The sequence below is a fragment of the Curcuma longa genome, chromosome 4, assembly GCF_044706935.1.
Source record: "Curcuma longa cultivar G26 ecotype Majalengka, Jawa Barat chromosome 4, ITB_CL_G26_1.1, whole genome shotgun sequence".
NCBI lineage: Eukaryota > Viridiplantae > Streptophyta > Magnoliopsida > Zingiberales > Zingiberaceae > Curcuma > Curcuma longa.
Window position 1 is genome coordinate 7320319 of NC_133864.1, and position 18774 is coordinate 7339092.

Here is an 18774-nt window from a genome sequence, read left to right on the forward strand (position 1 = left end):
GAATTATCTAAGTTGTAAAGTCTCAAAAGTTTAAACCCATGGATTAGACCCTTGTACTCGGTTAACCGCATAGCAAATTTCACCCTTCATGATTAATTGAGATAAATGCATCACACTAAATCTCACGAGGTTATTTTCAATAGATAATATCAGTGGCTCTCATCCTACATTCTAATTCATGATCAAAGTGAAGTAGAGCTCACTCAAGCAACTTAAGTTTCATGCATTTCCATAGGCTTGCTTATTTTCTACTCTCCACTACCATTCTTGATTTGGAATCCACATATACTAGGCTTACTGAAAATGTAAGGAAACAATAATTTAAACAAAGGAATTATAAAATGTAGAAAGACAAATTCAAGAGAAAAGGATTTTCAAGGATAAACTAAACGAAGTGGTAGACATGGGCATAAGTAAATGCTATCAATGAACCTTGCCATCCTTCCTAATTTCTCTTGTATTCCATTTGTTGAAGTGTTCTTTTCAGATCCATGAAGAAATGAGTCTAAATCCTTGAAATTCTCCTCCTTGATACAAAGTTCTCTTCCTCTCTTCATTTTGCCTCAAAACTCACCAAATGTGCCATTTTTGTTTTCCTTTGAAATCTAACCCAATTTCTTCACATTTAGGTTTCACAAGAGATAAGAAATAGCATCCAATCATCAGAAACTAAAATTCACTTCACATGAAACCACAATTTCAATGTATCATTGGCACGCTTAATTCCAAAAATTATTGAAATTGAATTTGAAACTTTGCTTGTTTTCTCTTGTTTCTTACTGTTTTGCCTCCATTCTTTTTCCATAATGAAGCTTGATTGATAATGCTAATAACCATGCAAAGTTCTGTGCAATTCAAATTCGTATCAGCCCTCAAAAATTGTCAAAACTGGCTGAAAATTTTCAAAACTGCAATTCTGTTTTTTTTTTCTGAATTTTTTTTCTGTTTTGTTTCTTCTTTTTCTTGCTGCCATTTACACACTTGTTAGATTCTCAACTTGTTGTTTAGTAAGTGCTTGAATGGATTAGGTTTATTATGAATTGATCAGCTAATCCAAGTTTTGATACTCTACTTGAACATTTTGAAACATGCTGTTTTCTTCTTTTTTTTCATTTCATTCTGTTTTGTTTTTTTGTTTTTTTTCTCTCTGATCTGAACTGAATCTGAGTTGTGTACAGATAACTTCGTGGACTTCAATTTTACTTCTTCAATTTATTTGCAACCGAATTATCAAAAACAGTCCACACCAACTCATGAAGATCACACCCCCTATTTTTTTTCTGTTTTCTGTTTTCTCTCCTTTTTTTCTGATTTTTTTTTTTTCAATCTGATCTTGCTGATCTTGCTTCACAAGTTCAATCCTACTTCTTTGATTGCTTTGCAATTGGTTTGTTGAAGGAAATCCAAACAAAACAATTCACAACTTCAAGGCTCCTCATCAATTTTTTTTTCTTTTCAAACTGGTTTCTTCTCATTTTTTTTTCTGATTTGTTTGATTTCAAGCCTCCCACTTAGCTGCTGCATTCTTTTGCCTTCTCAATCAATGCATTTCCAACAATTTATCTCAATTAATTTCCTTTGAAACCAATCCATAAGAAGCTTCAAAAATCAACAATTGGCACACAAATTCTTTGTTTTGGCACAATATGGGCATGCTTGATTTTCAAGTAGTTCATGAGCTCCATTCTTCCACTTTTGAATCCTTCATTTTCTATCTTCATTTCTAAACCATCGTGGCTTCTTTTTGTCCCAATTACGGTCATTAAATTACTTCACCCATTTCACTTCCATCCACCTTTAACTTCTTGCAAGTAAAAACCTTCAATCTAACTCCACAACTCTACTAATTTGTAAAGCATACTCATTTCATTCTGATATCGTATCATTCCATCTCAATTCAACGTTTCAAGACAAAGAATCAATGAGAAGTAAAAACAACTCATTTTCACACCTTGCTTGGCACATTTTGGGCATTTGCAACCTCCTTCTTTTTGGAAAATTCACATCTTCATGTATCCTCATAAAAATCATCGTAACATCACATAATAATGAAGATCTGAATTACTTCACATAAAATTTTCATTGGCACATTACTACAATCCAAAAATGGCACAAACCATCCCCCTTTGGCACACTTCTTCTTCTTTTCTCAAAAATTTTGTTTTTCTTCAAAAATTCACACCTCCTCCCCCACACTTAAATCTTTGACCGTCTCGGGTAAAGGAACATTAATAACATTCAATAATACCCATGTCCAAGAGAGCATGAAAAGTGAATCGAAAATGGGGGTGAAAATGTCAATTGAAAATAGCTAAATATAGATAAAGCATGAAGTTGTATGGTTTATAGGGGGAATTTTTAAACCTAAATAAATGTGGATCCATCATAGATATTTTAGCCTTGAAAGAAAACAAGCAAGTTCTAGTGTGGCAATCACCTAAGTGCATCACACAAAATGGCTAACCTCACTAGGTATAAAAATCACATTTTCTCAATTTCATCATTCTAGGTTCCATTACTAAGGGTCATTCAAGTGTTCAAAAGTGTTCATCCATGGACTTAATTCCTAGAATAATCAATCAAATTTAATTCTCTTTCAAGAGCTTCTAACAAGATGTGAAGAAGTCCTAGGGGGGATACATTTATTTCCTACCATAAACCATGCATGAAGTGAACTTCAAGATTTTATTTCAAACCAAAATGCTCATGATAATGGTAAGTTGCTACTGATTTAAAACAGAAAATTAAATAGAAAAATAAAAAATGATATTAACAATGAAGATAAAGTGTAAGATGAAAAAAAAACTCCCCTTTAGGTTGGGTAGATAGCATCATGAAGTCCAAATCATCCACCTCTAGCTCCTTTAATTCTTTAAAATTATTTCTTGAGCCGGTGGATATAATCCTTCAATCAATTTATGCCTCACTTTGTACAGAATAATCTCGTAGATCCACGCCTTCTTCATTCTTGTAGGCACCAACTTATCTTTCTCCACGACATCAAAAAATAATAGTTTGAAGCCTCCATAGTGGTTTTCTGAATGATTTCACATTTTCCTCAAAGTAAATTCTATATACCCAAATGGTAGGATCCACACCAATCATATCAACCATTGTCCAATCAAAAATTCCTTTGTGATGCTTCAAATCTTGAAATAAAATTTTCCTCTTTCTCTAACTCAAAATTTTGGACAATAATAAATGGTGGGCTCTGATTTTCCTCCAAATGAACATCCTTCAAATCATCTGATAAAAACTTCAATTCCAACTGTGACTGCTCAGTATATATGAGTGATCCCTGGGGCTCAGTGCAATCCCCTACACTCACATACCTATCCTCTGAATCCTCTGGTAAATCAATCAATAATGGTGGTCCCTGGGGCTCAGTGCAATCCCCTACACTCATTTGGTCATCTTCAACTGTGACTAAATCAGAGCTTGGCTCCATATCAGCTTCCTCCAGGTTCTCAGCAATGAAGACTGACACTGGCTCTGAAGGATTTGATTCTCTTTGTGGTTTATGCTCCATGTCTTGATCAGAAACTGAGATAGGTGTCTGAAGTCTCGGTTCTGGAATAGTTTTATCACGTCGAAATACCATAACGCTCTCATCCTCTAATGGATTCAGAAATGACTGAGATGGTGGCGATGGTGGCTGATTGGACCCTTGAGATTGAAGCTTACTAATAATAGTAGCCCATGTGACTCATCTGTCTTTCAAAATTTTGAATATCAGTGTCTTCTTGTTGTTGTAAGCTTTGTTGCAGTCTCTCCTCAAGTTTTTCTAGTTGTTGAATGAGCCCATTAGAACTCCCATAATTTCCTTGATTTGCATGTAAATTTTGTTGAACTTGAAAATTTGTGGGCTGCTGAATTTGATTACAAATCTGTCCCCCTTGAAAAAATGACGATTGACATTGATTTTGGGCTTGAAATGAAGGATTTTGATGCTGAAAATTCCCTTGAAAATTCCATGAATGTTGCTGAAAATTATCGCCATGAAAACCTTGATTTAGGGGCTGCTGAAAGTTGTTTGAAAGTTGCTGATTGAAATTGTTGAAATTTAGAAGCTGAAAATTGTGGTTCAACTTGTTGAAAACCATGATAAGGCGGTTGGATTTGATGTTGAGGCTGTCGACCTTGAAATTGTTGCTGAAAACCTTGATAAGATTCCTGCAAATAAAAATTTTGCTGTTGAAATTGTTCACAGGGTGGTTGTTGATAAAATGAATTTTCATACATCTTAGAAACCAATAATGATCAAAGCAACAATAAAGGAAATTATTCATAAGCTCAAATCAAATAATTTCTACTAGTTATTTCCCCGGCAACGACGCCAAAATTTGACAGAACCCTAGATTGGTATGTGTCACGAGTAGGGTTGCAAATTAGAATTTATAAATTTATCGAAAACCCATAATAAATTTAAATAAATGAAGTATAGGGGCCTCGAGTCGTATTTTTTCAAGGACTAGTAGAAAATTGTTTAAATTGAACTTACGTGTGTCGCTCTTTTTGGGTTTTCTATGAAAATGGGGTTTTAGTATTTTGAAATGAAATGCAAATTAAAATTGACAAGTAATGAAAAATGCAATTCACTAATCTAAAAATGAAACTAAAATGCAAATCAGAACTAGGGCTGTAAATTAAGATGCACTTAATTAACTTGTAGATTAGCTGAAGCCTAAAATGCAATTAGAGAAACTAAGAAAAACTATAACTAGGCTAAGTATCAAATTGGGTTTTAAAGAAATGAATCTAACTTGCTAACCAAATACGGAATATACTATCCAATCTTGCTTAGCTAGCCTTAGACCAATGCTTAAACCTATCAAACTTCACAAGCTGATACCCGGAATGCAATTTGGCACAGAACAGTGCACTGAAGAATGGCACGGAACAGTTTAACAGCTTGAAACAACAAGGAATGCTAACAAAATTCATAAACATCACGAAACAAACTAAGATTGTCATACAAACATGATGAATTAACCTAACAAGTGAATTCAAGAATCTTGGGACTAATTAACAAAGTTTGAAATCGAAATTCAGAAATGAACAGCTATCAGAAATCGAAAAATCAGACAAATGCCTTCGACCCTTCCCTTTTCCATTTCTTCTCCTCAATTTGGTGTCAATCAAACTGGTGAATCCACAATGTGGCTTCAATGATCCTCTGGAGTCTTCGACGTGATCCCTTGTGTGGTTTCCTCGCTGCCCGAATCATGAAAATGCCGAAGAAACCCTCTACGGCGCTAACAGTGGCTTGAACAAGTTGTTTTGAGCTGCAAAAACCGGATTTACTCTCTTCTTCTTGCTCCTATTGTGTTTCTGAAGCCTTGTTCACCCTCCACGATCCTCAGAGAACCCCTCAAAGGATCGCAAAGTCGGATGGTGCTGTGGATGACTGAAACAAGAAGAAGCAGAGCAGATGGCCGCCGGTGAAACCCTCGCCGCCGTGCCAAATCCAGCTGCCTGAATACACCCAATCGACCGACTTCAGACTCCTCATGGATCAAGGCTTGCAATGGAAGAGATTTGGGAAGAAGGGGACTCGCCGTTTGGTACGTCGCCGAGCAGAAGAGGCCGTTCGGGACGATGAACACAATTTGTCATAGTAACGCGAGGATGAATTTTAGGGTTCAAGATTCTGAGTGGTCCAGATGGGTTGTCGACGTGGCTTCAAATGGAGCAATTTATGAGGATAATAATGTGATTAAAAGTTTGATTAAATTGATCGAACTGATCGATTATTTAATAATTTTATTTTTTAAAAAATATTGATCTAATTAATTCAGTTTGATCTCAATTTTAATTTTTTTATTTAATTAAATTAAATAGATAGAATTAATTTAAAAAAATTCTAAATTCTAATTTTTTTATTTAATTAAATTAAATAGATAGAATTAATTTTAAAAAATATAAATTCTTAAGTAAATGAAATTATAAATCTTAATTAATTGATAAATCTCTTATAACACTTAAAATTTTTTGATTGTTTCAGATAATTTGATTTTTGATCAAATTAATTAATATTTTATCAGTATAGTTTGCTCGATTTTTATTCAAAAATTGTATTGGTTCGATTAATTCAAAAAATTTTGTTTCAATTCGATTTCAATTAATTAGGCTCGATTCAATTTTAATTGAATAACTCTAATTAAAAGGATTTAATTTATTTGTACTAGTACATCAATGAAGCAAATTCATTTATGATTTTTCTCCATTAATCAAGTTCATTTGAAGACATTGCATAAAATAACGAAGGTAGTAAAAATATAAGATTTAGAGTTTATGGTTGATAGTCTATTATTCAATGAAAAATATCGAAAGATGAAATTTGTAATAAATTGTCGAGTCAGGAGGTTTTACTAATTTGATTTATGAGAAGCTTCGTGGATCAAATTTAGATTTACATGAAGCTTTGAATTTGTGAATAATGCATAAAGCTCAGGCCTGAAGAAATCAAATTTAATAGAGATTTTTCTTATCTATTTATTTATAAATTTAATTCGATTATTTTAGAATTTTAATTTTTTAAAAAATTAATTATTTCAATTTGATTTTAAATTTTTTTATTTAATTAAATTAAATAAATTAAATTAATTAAAATAAACAAATAATTGATAAGTTTCTCGAACTTATAAATTCAGATCTATATTTATAAATTTTAATTAATTTAATTAATTTAATTTTTGATCAAATTAATTAATATTTTATGATTTAATTTATTTAATTTGTATTTAAAAATTTTATTTAAAAAATTTAATTTGATTCAATTTAAATTTTAATGCAACACTTAATCCTACCTAATGCCGGTGAAAAACTTCCGTGGGACTGGATCGATCACCTCCAGAGATTGAGTCCATGAGACTGACTGGAATTATCATTTAAATTTTTTTATAAATATAAATACACAATTATTAAATTCTTATTAAATAAAAAGAAACTTTCAACGCCGTCCAAGCTCAGGAACCTCGCTAACTTATTTTTTAAAATTATTTTTATTTAATTTTTATAATTTGTGACGTTATTTTTTTAAAATAAGAATAGGCGGATCATTTATTTATTATACGGAAGTCTGATTCGAACCGAGAATTCGTAAGTCGAACCGGATTGGACCGCAATGCGTTATCCGGGTTTATTTTTGACCATGGCTGCCGAGTTCTTCTTCGCGTTGTCCATCCCTTCTGCAATTCGTCGTGCGGCGGCGGAGGAAGGGAAAGGACGCGATGGAAGCGCTTTTGCTCTCCAAGCCGCCGAGCTGCCTCTCGATTCGGCCGAGGAATAACGGTCGCCTCCCTACTCGGTGACTCTCTCGCTCTTATTTGCTTGCGGATGCCGGTTCTCGAGGAGATGTCGATTTATTTGCTGTTTTTCGCAGGAAGGAGCGGGAGGTGCGGATGGGCACTCGCGTGAATGCTCCGGGAGTCGCTAGGTGTTCGATGGATGCAGCTCTCGGCGGAGGCGATGGAGGCGGCTATGATTTGCGTAAGCCTAGTCTTAATTTTACTTTGTTATATAATTTCTGGAGAGCAAAAGATCAATCTTTAAATTTCCCATCATATGTTTACTATAAAATTCCTCTTTCTTTAGCCTGACATGAATGATTATCTTTGTACTTTAGGCACATTTATCTTCTTTGTACTTTAGGCACATATATCTTTTTCACATTAGAAGGAAGGTATGGAAGAGTAGGGATGGACGATAGTAGAGAGAGGATGGATAATTTTCTATACTCAACAAGGTTTTAATTAGTTTTTGTCTATTTGGAAGGATGTTATGAAGGATGATGTTCAAATTTATCCCTTCAAAATCCTTCTCCATCCTTAATTCGTTGAATGAAACTAAAAGATGATTGATCCACTCATTGATTTGTCTCTTGCTTATGATCCTCTCAGCGACTTATCCATTCAATGAAACAGGCACTAAGTAAATAACTCATTTTTATGCCATGAAGCAAACAGTTCATTTTTGTCGATGCCCCTTAAAAGGTGCCAAAATGTGTGAGAAAAGTTTTTAGACAAATATTGGTAGTCATTTTGTTCCTTAAGCTTCATTTTTTAAGCTATTTAGCGACTTGGTAAAGTGGATAAATTATAAAGGGCATCTTAGTATCGATTAGACTATATGACATGTTTTTTCATTCCAAATAATAAATTATGCACTTGGTAAATACTCACAAGTTAGCATATTGCAAGCATTGATTTTTTTATAACAGATATCTTACAAAGTATTTTGAATATATATTAAAGTATAGATGATAAACATTGGTGTGAAACATGCATATTATAAGAATTCAAGTGTCCATTTTGCACAAATTTGCATTGGCTTGAAAGTTGTATATTATAGGAATTCAAGTGTCAATTTTGCACAAATTATCCGTCACAGGTCACAGCAATGTTTTCATATTGAAGATAATTTAGGACAAATTCCTTTTTTGACTTTCCAAACTATGAGTGATCCTTTAGCGCGAGTAGGCTATCATCTCAGATTACTAGTTTTTTTTAGGCTGTCATCCAGAGCATATGCAGATAGATAAAGCCAGCAAGTAAAAAACTATGCCACATAATATATTGAGCTTTTGAGTTTATGCTTTTCATAATTTGATCTTGATATTTAATATGAAGCCCATGACATTTCTGGAGGCATACGAGTTTGAACTATTGAATCTTCCAGGTTAGTCAGATTGTTTATCCTTAACACTTGTGTAACTGAAACCTTCCCTTCAATTCTAACAATAGGGTCTTCTGTTGAGACCTTCAAACTCTTTCTTAAAAATGCTTACTTTGTGGATCGAATTCTAAGATTTATATACGCACAAGTATGACCACTAGATGTTTCAAGACAGATTTTATAAACTTCGGCTTGCATTTCTACTCAAATGTGCAGTATTTTACAAAATATCTATACTAGATACCTTCTTGCAATTGCCATAATATTGCATAGACTGAACTGATCATCGTTTTGGATTGCAATTTCCTTATACACACTTGAACTATATTTGTTTCCTGCAGGAAGCATTCCGAGATTTCCTCGAATGAAAGTTTGGGATCCTTATCAACGCCTTGGTGTAACACGTGATGCTTCAGAAGAAGAAATCCTAGAGGCTCGAAATTTCCTAGCAAATCAATATGCTGGTCACGAGGGCAGTGTTGAGTCTATTGAGGCTGCTTATGAGAGGATACTTATGGCTAGTTTTTGGAAGCGTAAGAAGTCAAAGATCAATCTGAAAAGCAGGCTAAAAAAGAAAGTAGAAGAATCACCACCATGGATAAAAAGATTGCTTGATTATGTTGAAGTACCTGCAACTGATGTGATCCTTCGGAGACTGTTCCTCTTCGCTTTCATGGGTGCATGGAGCATAATGAATTCAGTCGAGACTGGACCAGCATTTCAAGTACGTTGACGTTCTGTCCAATACTTTCCACTTGGCTTATTGCTGCTTTTGCTTCAATTTTAGTAGTGGAATTCTTTAACCTGCTAACAACTTCGATTTGTTCAACACTTTTTAAGTACCCTTTGATGCAAGCCTGATATCTTCTAATCTAATTGTTACAACTCCTGATTCACTAATGAAATCATTCCCAATGCAACTCCTCCAGTTTAGTATAAAAGGCATGGTTATTATTCTTCTACACATGCTAGATGCAGATCTTTCTAATGAAATTCTTTTTGTTTCCTGTTCCATAGGTAGCACTCTCACTTTTGTCTTGCATCTATTTCCTAAATGAGAAGATGAAGAGTGTTGTGAGAGCTTCGATAACCGGGTAAGTGGGCTTTTTAATGTCTCGAATACTGTTGTGAAATTCTTATTGTCAATCATTCACTACTTTCCTGTCTTCTACAGATTTGCAGCTCTGGTGATTGGCTGGACAGTTGGTTCCATTGTGGTTCCTGTGATTCCATCAGTTCTTCTTCAGCCAACATGGACACTTGAACTCCTGACTTCATTGATTTCCTATATTTTCTTATTCTTAGCATGTACTTTCCTCAAATAAGTGTGCTAATTTTTTTTATTAGAATAGATTTTTATTGTCATAGCATGTAATTGTGGTTTAACAATTTACCACCATCCAAATGCTTTCTTTTTTTTGTGTGTTTCATCCTTCAAATAACTTTTGTTTCCAGCTTGAGAATTGAGAATTGAAAAAGATGTCTAAACTTTTTCTGGATTGGTTTGATTATGTTTGTTTTCCTCATGGCAGAAAAAACATGCAGGATTATTGGGAAGAACTATAAAGAAACAAATGAAATAAACTTACTCTCATTTTGTAGGATGGATTGAAACATTTCCCACAGTATTTCTCAAAGGAAAGAAAGGGGAAAGCCATCTTTATTAATTTATTTTTAACAATTAGTCATTTGCAGATTGACCTCTTTCCTCTCAGTTGATTTTGACAAAAGTAATTTCTGGATTCTCTCTATTTTTTTCTTTCTTTTATGCACTAGATAAAATAAAAAAAATTAAAAACATAGATATTAAGAGAATATAATGAGTTTAATTAGATTAAATTTGGAACTAGTTACAATCCAATGAATTAAGAGTCATACTCATAACAACACAAAACAAAACATCTTAATTCCCATCTCAAAAAGCTTCAAGATCAACTTTTGTAAAACTAAATCTGTTGTTTCTTCTTTTTTATTTGATTGTGTGTGATGGGAGAGAAAAAAACATCAGCCCGATAGAAATTAACATGAACTCCATTACTGAATAAAAATGGAAAAATTTCACATAAATAACTGAACAGATACTTCAGAAATTCTCTCAATCCTTTCTCAGTTGGATCTGCAAAGGCTTTTGCATTTTGCTCAAACTTACAAACTTTTTTTTCCCTATACGTGAATGAGATTTATTGTGAGGAAATGAAGGCATCTAATATAAATACAACGATCACTGAATGAATCAATTCACAATGCATCAACTAATGCAGCAAGCCCTTGGTCTCTCTGATCTTCTTTGTTGGACCATCTCCATGGAGCATTTTCGACACCGGTTTGAATTTACAACCGCGAAAATCAAAACTTCTGCGACTCACAAGGATTCTTGGAGACATTCTTGGGGATTGGAGTAGAAGTAGTCCTCTTCCTTAGGTCTGTCAGGTATCATCACTCTTCTGGTAGGCTTTCCCATGCGATTTGCATGAGTTGCCTTAACTGATGAAGAGAAGTCTTCCCACCCTAGAGTTCCATTAGTATACTGATCGATCAGTTCCATTAAGACCTTTCGATCTACCGTGATGGTCTTCTTGAAGCCCAAGTGTCTGCAAATTGTATACAGAGATCTCTTAGGCAAATCAAACTTTGGTTTGAAAAACAAAAACAAGGATTTTTTTTCCTTCTGTAAACTCAAGGGGCGAGTTCTCGTTGATTCTTGCTGAAAAATAAAGAAATTCTGCAACTTTTCGGATAATCTACAAAACAACAATCGAGATAAACTGCATCAACAAATAAGAGATGGACCTAACAGTGAACCCTAGTCTTTGACTTATAGAACCAACTCTCACAAAGTAAGGGTAGCTGGAAGATCTCACAAAGTAAGGGTAGAATCTAGAAGATCGCAAGACTCTCATGACAGGAGCCTTTGTGAGAAATCATTCCCTAGTACGACTACTGTGAGAGTGGTTCGAACTCTCTCAAGGCTTATATAAATTATCATAGAACTTAAACTTATTATAATTCAACATCACGAAAGTAGGTGTTGTGTCAGGATAGACACATCGGTGTTTTCTTTCTTTTCTTCTTCTCGTAGACGCATTCGATTACCTTTAGACAAATCTCTTCAAACATAATCTTACGTTGAAATAGAAAGAATTGCATTCATCAACCATCATTATAGTGAAAGTAAAATCCAATGATTGTTTTAAGATTTGGTTTTTCCCATCGCTTTATGTTTTTCTTAGTTTTCTTTAATTTGCTTTCATAACAATTCCCTCATTCTTATTCATCTAGATAATGTACTTTACACATAAAATCTCAACAAAAATATAGTCCCAAAAGATGAGAATTTTTTATTTGACAACACCGTATACTTGTGATAAACACACATTAGTAACTGATTAATATTTTCAACCCCAGGAGCCCTAGAAGGCATGGATGTTCTTCCAAAACCCACTCGAGTTCCTTGTCTAATTTGAAGCAGTCCTGTGTCGTATGCCCATACTCCACATGGTATGCGCAGAAGCGGTTGATTTGTGGATTTTTGTGGTTCACCTCCATACTTTGCTAGCCATTGAAGCACCTGATGCTCCTCGCAAACTTGCAAAGTCTTCTCCTTAGGGGTGAATAATTGATGGTTCCCTCCCATCTCTATCGTGTCCGGCTGCAAGAGTCATGAGAGGTCTACTTGCATGGGTGCTCATCATTCTTCTGATGGAATCCAGGGATTTATTGTTGCTCCATGACTAGCTTATTTTTTCCTCCACAATCCTTTGTTCTTGTCAAACTCATTGTGATTCTTCTATGTTAATGTATTTCTTAGCTCTTCCTAGCAACTCATCATATCCTAATAGGGGCTTTTTGACCAAAGAACAAAAGAATTCTCCTTTCTTCAAACCTTGTGAGAGGGCATTCACTAATATCTCAAGCATAGTGGATGACACTTGAAAGGCGGCCTTAGTAAACCACTGGATGTATTGTAGTAGAGTTTCTAACTATTGCTTCTTCAAATTAAATAAGCTCAACAGGTTTTGCAAGAATTTCTTATAGCTAGCGAAATGATATAGGAAAGTCGAGCACAGGTCCTCAAATGACTTCAAGGTCTGAGGCTTCAGGGTATTAAACCATTGCTGAGCAGGCCTACTAAAGTCATCACGAATGCTTGGCATTTCACCACATCCGAATAGTGGTGCAACATAGCAGCATTCTCGAACTAGCATAAGTGCTCCTCAAGATCGATTGTACCATCATACTCTTTGATTTATGGCAAACAAAAATAAGGAGGTAACTCCTTCATCAAAATTTTAGTCGAGAATGGTGTGGGTCTCCTCATTTGTAAATCAATAATAACTCCCCCGTTTATGGCACACTCGTAGGATCGATGCAATTGGTGTTGCTAAGGGACGTCTGCTATGTTTTGTTATCCACCCCTAGGGATCCCACCCAAATATGTTGGCTCGTCGCAAGTCCTAGGGAGTGGACAGAAGGATTTAATTGTTGTTGTAATACCTCTGCTACGGTGGCTCGAGTCAATTGGTTAAGTTGGCCACACAAGAGGGAATGTTCTAGGCTAGGGCTAAGAAATTGGTTAATAACTAAATCGATCGAACCTATTAAACTGACACTAAACAAACCAAACTTTTTTTTTGACAATACAAACCAATTGAACTTCCCTACGAAAAATGAAAAAACCAAACTAATAAAAAATTAGCTATTCAATCAAAAAAATAAAATAATCAAAATTTTAGACAATTGAGTCGACCAATCATTATTAGTCGAGTAGTCGATCGATCAACTCAACTGCTCAACTCTTTTTGATTTCTTAGTCAAGCAGTTGAGTTGAGTGATCGGTTTTCATTGAGAAGTCAAGTTGATCAGTTAACTACTAAACTTTATGTTCAATTTTCTAGTTGATCAGGTGAGTTGATAAATTGACTGCTAAATTTTCTGTTTAGTTTCTCAATTGATCAGTCGAGTTGATCAATCAACTATTAAACTTTCTATTCGGTTTCCTAGTCAATCAGTCGAGTTTGTTGGTGCAGGGAGTACTAGAATAGGATCAAAGGTAAGCTTAATTGTGATTTAACAAATTGACTAAATGTGTAGGTAGCATAATCAAAAAAGTTCTCACTAGAGGTTAGGTATGCAAAGCCCTAATTTAAGATTAGGCAAAGCAAAGTTCTAATTGGAGGTTAGGCAAGGAAGTCTTAGCAGATCAGGGACACCAAGTGAGATGGACATGATATGGTTAGAGAGGATTAGAGGTCAAGTCAGGTAGGACTGGGGGTTGAGTGATTGAAGGCTAAGTAGGAACTAGGTTCAAGTTAAGTGTGTATGTTGCACTAATATGTTAATCTAAGTGTGCATGGAGCACAGGTTTGACTAAGTCCTAGTGGAAGCTAGGCACTGAAGTCTTGGCATAGTCAAAGCACCAGGTGAAGTCTGGGCTGGTCTGGAGGACCACGCCGCAGCAGAAGTCTGGACTGATCGGGAAGGATCGAGTCGTAGCAGAAGACTAGGCTGGTCGAGAAGGACTGAGCCGCAGCACAAACCCTGAGGGTCGAGGACAGAGCCGAGCAAAAGTCCAACGAGTTAGGAGGACTTGGTTTGCATCAGGTAAATTCTCCTGAAAGGAGTGGGTGAGGACGCGTTCCCGAGGGGAACATTAGGCGTCGATCTAACCCAGAGTTTCACTGGAAACCTAAAGTTAAGACCCTGAGTTGGTTCCAGAAACTGACTCAAATAAGATTACTTTGCATGTTATTTACTAACTTTTTATGCAGGATCGGAAAAACTGAGAAACACAGACTCCGGGGCAAAAAGGCTGATTTTTGCTATTGGAGTCGACTCAGATGATGGCTGGAGTCGACTCAAGCTGAGTCAGCAGCGTTCTGGAAGTCAGTGCAATGGTTTTCTGCCATTTACACTGGAGTCGACTCAGACGGACACTGGAGTTGACTCAGAGTCAATTCCTATCCGGCAGACTCCACATCGGACTGGAGTCGACTCAGCTGGCAACCCGAGTCGACTCAGGCAGCGGATAATGAGCGGGAAGGAACAGTTATCAGGCCACGTCAACTGGAGTCGACCCAGATACACAGTTGAGTCGACTCAGGTGCAGTATATAAGCAATGCGCGAGCAGCAGCCGGGATCATCTCAAAACGCTCCATTCTTTCGACTCTCTCGTGCGATCTTTCTCGACGTCGGTGCCCTACATGATCCAGTTCATCCCGGAAGTCGCCGCTTCACCGAGTTTGACATTTTGGGGAAGATTCAGCCTAAAATTCGGTAACACAGTAGTTAATTTAATATTCTTAATTGTACCAAATTTTTTGAAAGATTTTTGTACTCGTTAAACTTGCTGCCGTAAGGGGCAAGTTACTTAGTGGATTGCCCGCAGTAAACGGTCAAGGACCATGGGCCTTGGAGTAGCAGCCTTGGGTTGTGAACCAAGTGAAAATAAAGTGTCTTCTTATTCTTTCTGTTCTTTTCTTTCTGTTACCGTTTGCTTTCGTGCGTACTCGAATTATAAATAAAAAATTGTGAAAAAGCGTACACACGCTATTCACCCCCCTCTAGCGTGTGTTCTTGATCCTATAATAACTACGCAGCGGAATATCAAACTAGTCAGGCGACAATCTACCAAGAGAATAATCACCCAGCTCCTTCCCTAAGAACCTTAGCCACCGGCCCTAAGAGGGGTTTTGGATTTGGCACTGCCTCCCCTTCTTGTTCCAAGACCGCCGACCCTAGCAAGGTAAGAAGAGGGTTGTTTGGGTGCCAACCCTAGCAAGGAGAAGAAGAGAGTTGTTTTGGGCGCCACCCTAAGAGGTAAGAAAAGAATCGAGTTCTATGTTTAGGCGCCCCCTCCTCTTTTTAAATCCAAGCCGCCGGTCCTAGGAAGTTTAGGATTAACCGAATTCTGTTAGGATTAACAGAATTCTATTGGGGTGGATATGAGGCTTTATATAGAGGCTACAACAGATACCTAGAGGAGGAATTGGTTTAGACCTCCTGATGGGCTTAGGCTTCCTGTGTTCGGTCCAAACACCCAACTCAAGTCTATTAATAATAACTCATACCATTAAAGAGTTATTATTGAACTACCGCACCAATCTCATATTATAATACCATCTCTTTTTAGCATTCACATAATCAGCATAATTATCTCAACTTCTAATGAGCTTACTGTGGAATGACTATATCAAAGGCGGTACCTGCGATGACCTTCAACAACTTTAGCCATATTTCCATCATACGTAGGAACAAAAGTATCACTGGCTAAAGAAACCATGTAATCTAATGCTGCCATTTGCGAAGAATGGTTCTGGAAATGTTGAAGATCTGATGGCTCGAGTAAAGTTTCCTTCATTACCTATTCAATTATTTGAATTTAGAAATCAAAGTAAGAACACAAGGATAAAAAAATATGAACATATATGCTCACCAAATTTGGAAAAGCATTAGATAGAGCTCTCATTCTCCGTTCACCACCATATATTTCTCCTGCAGCAATGTATACTTGGATATGACGATCTACATCGAGTGCTCTCAAAACCAGAGCAGTCTCTTCTGGTGTTAGAGGGCAGAGACCATCCTTCCTTTTGAGGTCAGAATTGATAACTTTCTCTTTCCACCAAGGATATGCATATCTGCACCAAATTGATAAGCTATTCACCAATCGCTAATAAAACCTTCAAAGGGGCATTGGAGAAGTGCACCGACTTGCCCAAAAAAAAAAAAAAAAAGGAAGAACTTGTACCTCATTCTTGTCAGCTCTTCTGCCTCTTCATCAGTGCAACCATGAGTACATCCAGAGAAAGCCAACATGTCCATCTCATATCGTAAATGGAGAACCAAAAAAGGGCCATTCTGTTGCAGAATTTTGATTACCCTTCTACCCAACTCCTCAATCTGAGAAGTAAATCTCAATGCAGCAAAATTCACACGACAACGCAACTTTTGAATCTCTAAAGGTAGCCCATTGTTGGCAAGCCGTGTATCTGTTCTGTTGAAATGCACAATCTTATGCTTCTTTATCAAGAACAGAATCTGGTTACAAGGTAAAGATGACTGTTAACACATTCCCAATTTTGTAATTACGAAATCCCTCTATTTTATCATGAATTGAAAAGCATACTGACCTGATTTTTGTAATACGATATGTCAGACCAGCTAACAGGTGGCATAGTGTACACCATTCCCTTCTCAGCTCTCCATTTTAGTCTAGGCGGTAGTTCTTTTAATATCCGGACCTCATCCCTCAGGGAGGTGATAAAATGATCAATATCAAATATATCTTGGAATTCACTGCCAAATGAACATGACCATTAGCTTTAAAAAAATCATGCAAAGTTGGATATGAGGTCAAATGAGCGAAAAAACAGATGTTTTAGAAACCCAGCTTTAAGCATTTAGATTAGAGGTGCGAGCGCACCTAGGGTCAGACCAAAATGATGTTTTATCCAACTCTGGTACAATAAGTGTCACATTCAAATATCTTGAAATAGCAACCATATCGCAGATCTGGAAAAGAGAAACAAATGTTCCATAAGTACTAATTCAACGCAAAAGGAAGAACGAACTGCTCATGCCAAAGGCCCAAAGATACTTTAAGTTTGATAAAATCCTTACAGCTGCTCGCATCTGGTTGAGCCCACCATTACATGACACCATCATATACCCATTGTTCTTGTAGATCCCTAAAAGTAAAACACAATAAATTTTTCATATCAAAATTCAGGTCAGCGAATCAAACAAAATCTCAATCAAGTAATGCAAATTTAAATTGGAATCGGAACAGATGTTTCAAAGCCCACACAGAAATCTTGATCATATAGCAGCAAGAAAAATGGACAGCCAGGAAGCTCCATAATTTTGTCATATCTAGGACGATGATGTTGATACGCTAGATGAATTAGAGATAACAAGGGCATTGACTAAATAACAATGACATTGAAAATGCAGCACAAATTAGCCAAATTTCATTGAGGTTAATTAATCACAAGGGTGTACTCCCAATCTATATGCTTCACAAGGAAGATTATACATCAAAAAGGACTTAAACATGGATGGTACCAAGTTTAAGATAAATCTTATCAAGCAACCAGAAATTGATACTACTCTTGTTGATGAATTAAATTAAAGTAACAAAATGGAAAAATACACCACATCAGTGCCTTAAATGGGCCAAGATAATTAGTTACATAAGTGAGACGACAGGTTGTTAACAATGTTCAAGCAACCTAAGTAATTGAACGGCCATGCATTGCACTAACAGCTTAGAGCAAACTCAAATACGATACATCTCACTGCAAATGCATGGTCTCAAATGGTATAGCAAAGAAAACTCAAAGGAACCATGTTTCCTCCAGCATATCCAACTACAGTTATCAAAGAACCCAAGTAATTAAAATGTAAGCATAAAAAGGGGCCTAAAAATTCATAGAGGTTGAAAGAATACTCACTCTTGGGTGGATGAACGGTCTTCTTAATGAAGATAGAGGTGGACTGTTTCCCATGGATTGGTACATCAGAGGGGGGAGAGCAAGATGGCTGGACACTCCAGACACGTGGCGCCCACGTCTGCCCCAGCGCCGTAAGCTGGAGGATACACGTCCAGAGCAGCACCGTGGTCGTCGTCCGGATCATCCACACCTTGAACTTGGATCTGCTCTTTAACCTCTCCGCCTTCGCCTCAGCATAATGTTTCATGCCGTGATGCCTCTCTCCTCTCCACTCAGATCCCATCGCCCTCTCAGGAAGGCGCAATCGATGAATCAAGAATGTGCCGCCGCGCCCCCAAGAGCAACAACAAACCGCCTCTGATGCCAAACCCCAGGTATCCAGATAACAGATACACAAGCAATCTCCGCTTTTTCACTCAATGCAGCTTGGCACAAGGAATCACCAACCATGAAACACCTGATATACCTTTGAAGAACCCTAAGTTTCCATATCAGGCTCAGAAATTGGGATCTAGCCAGCTAATCCTCCAAACTTGCATACCTTCCAGAATTAATAATAAACAAAGGCAAAATGCGATCTTTCCCCACTTTAAGCCACCACGACAAAGGCTCAAGCGGCAACCATCAACCTTGGCCGCCAAAGGA

General features: G+C 36.6%; 2 protein-coding genes across 2 annotated transcripts; one reads left to right on the forward strand and one right to left on the reverse strand.

Moving 5' to 3' along the window:
• The first annotated feature begins 7188 nt into the window (after nucleotides 1-7188).
• On the forward strand, nucleotides 7189-10173 carry LOC141828085 (protein CHAPERONE-LIKE PROTEIN OF POR1, chloroplastic-like). Its single transcript, XM_074715445.1, has 5 exons — nucleotides 7189-7309; nucleotides 7385-7491; nucleotides 9018-9400; nucleotides 9694-9770; nucleotides 9851-10173. Exons 1-5 carry the CDS (start codon nucleotides 7233-7235, stop codon nucleotides 9999-10001), a joined length of 795 nt encoding a protein of 264 aa, XP_074571546.1. The 5' UTR covers nucleotides 7189-7232; the 3' UTR covers nucleotides 10002-10173.
• Nucleotides 10174-10782: 609 nt separating this feature from the next.
• On the reverse strand, nucleotides 10783-18421 carry LOC141827319 (rhamnogalacturonan I rhamnosyltransferase 1-like). The gene is made up of 8 exons (XM_074714540.1): nucleotides 18130-18421; nucleotides 17297-17364; nucleotides 17100-17188; nucleotides 16807-16972; nucleotides 16425-16714; nucleotides 16110-16314; nucleotides 15880-16037; nucleotides 10783-11267 (listed from the first exon to the last, which is right to left on the reverse strand). The coding sequence occupies exons 1-8, from the start codon at nucleotides 18410-18412 to the stop codon at nucleotides 11039-11041; spliced, it is 1488 nt and encodes a 495-aa protein (XP_074570641.1). The 5' UTR covers nucleotides 18413-18421; the 3' UTR covers nucleotides 10783-11038.
• Nucleotides 18422-18774: the final 353 nt, after the last annotated feature.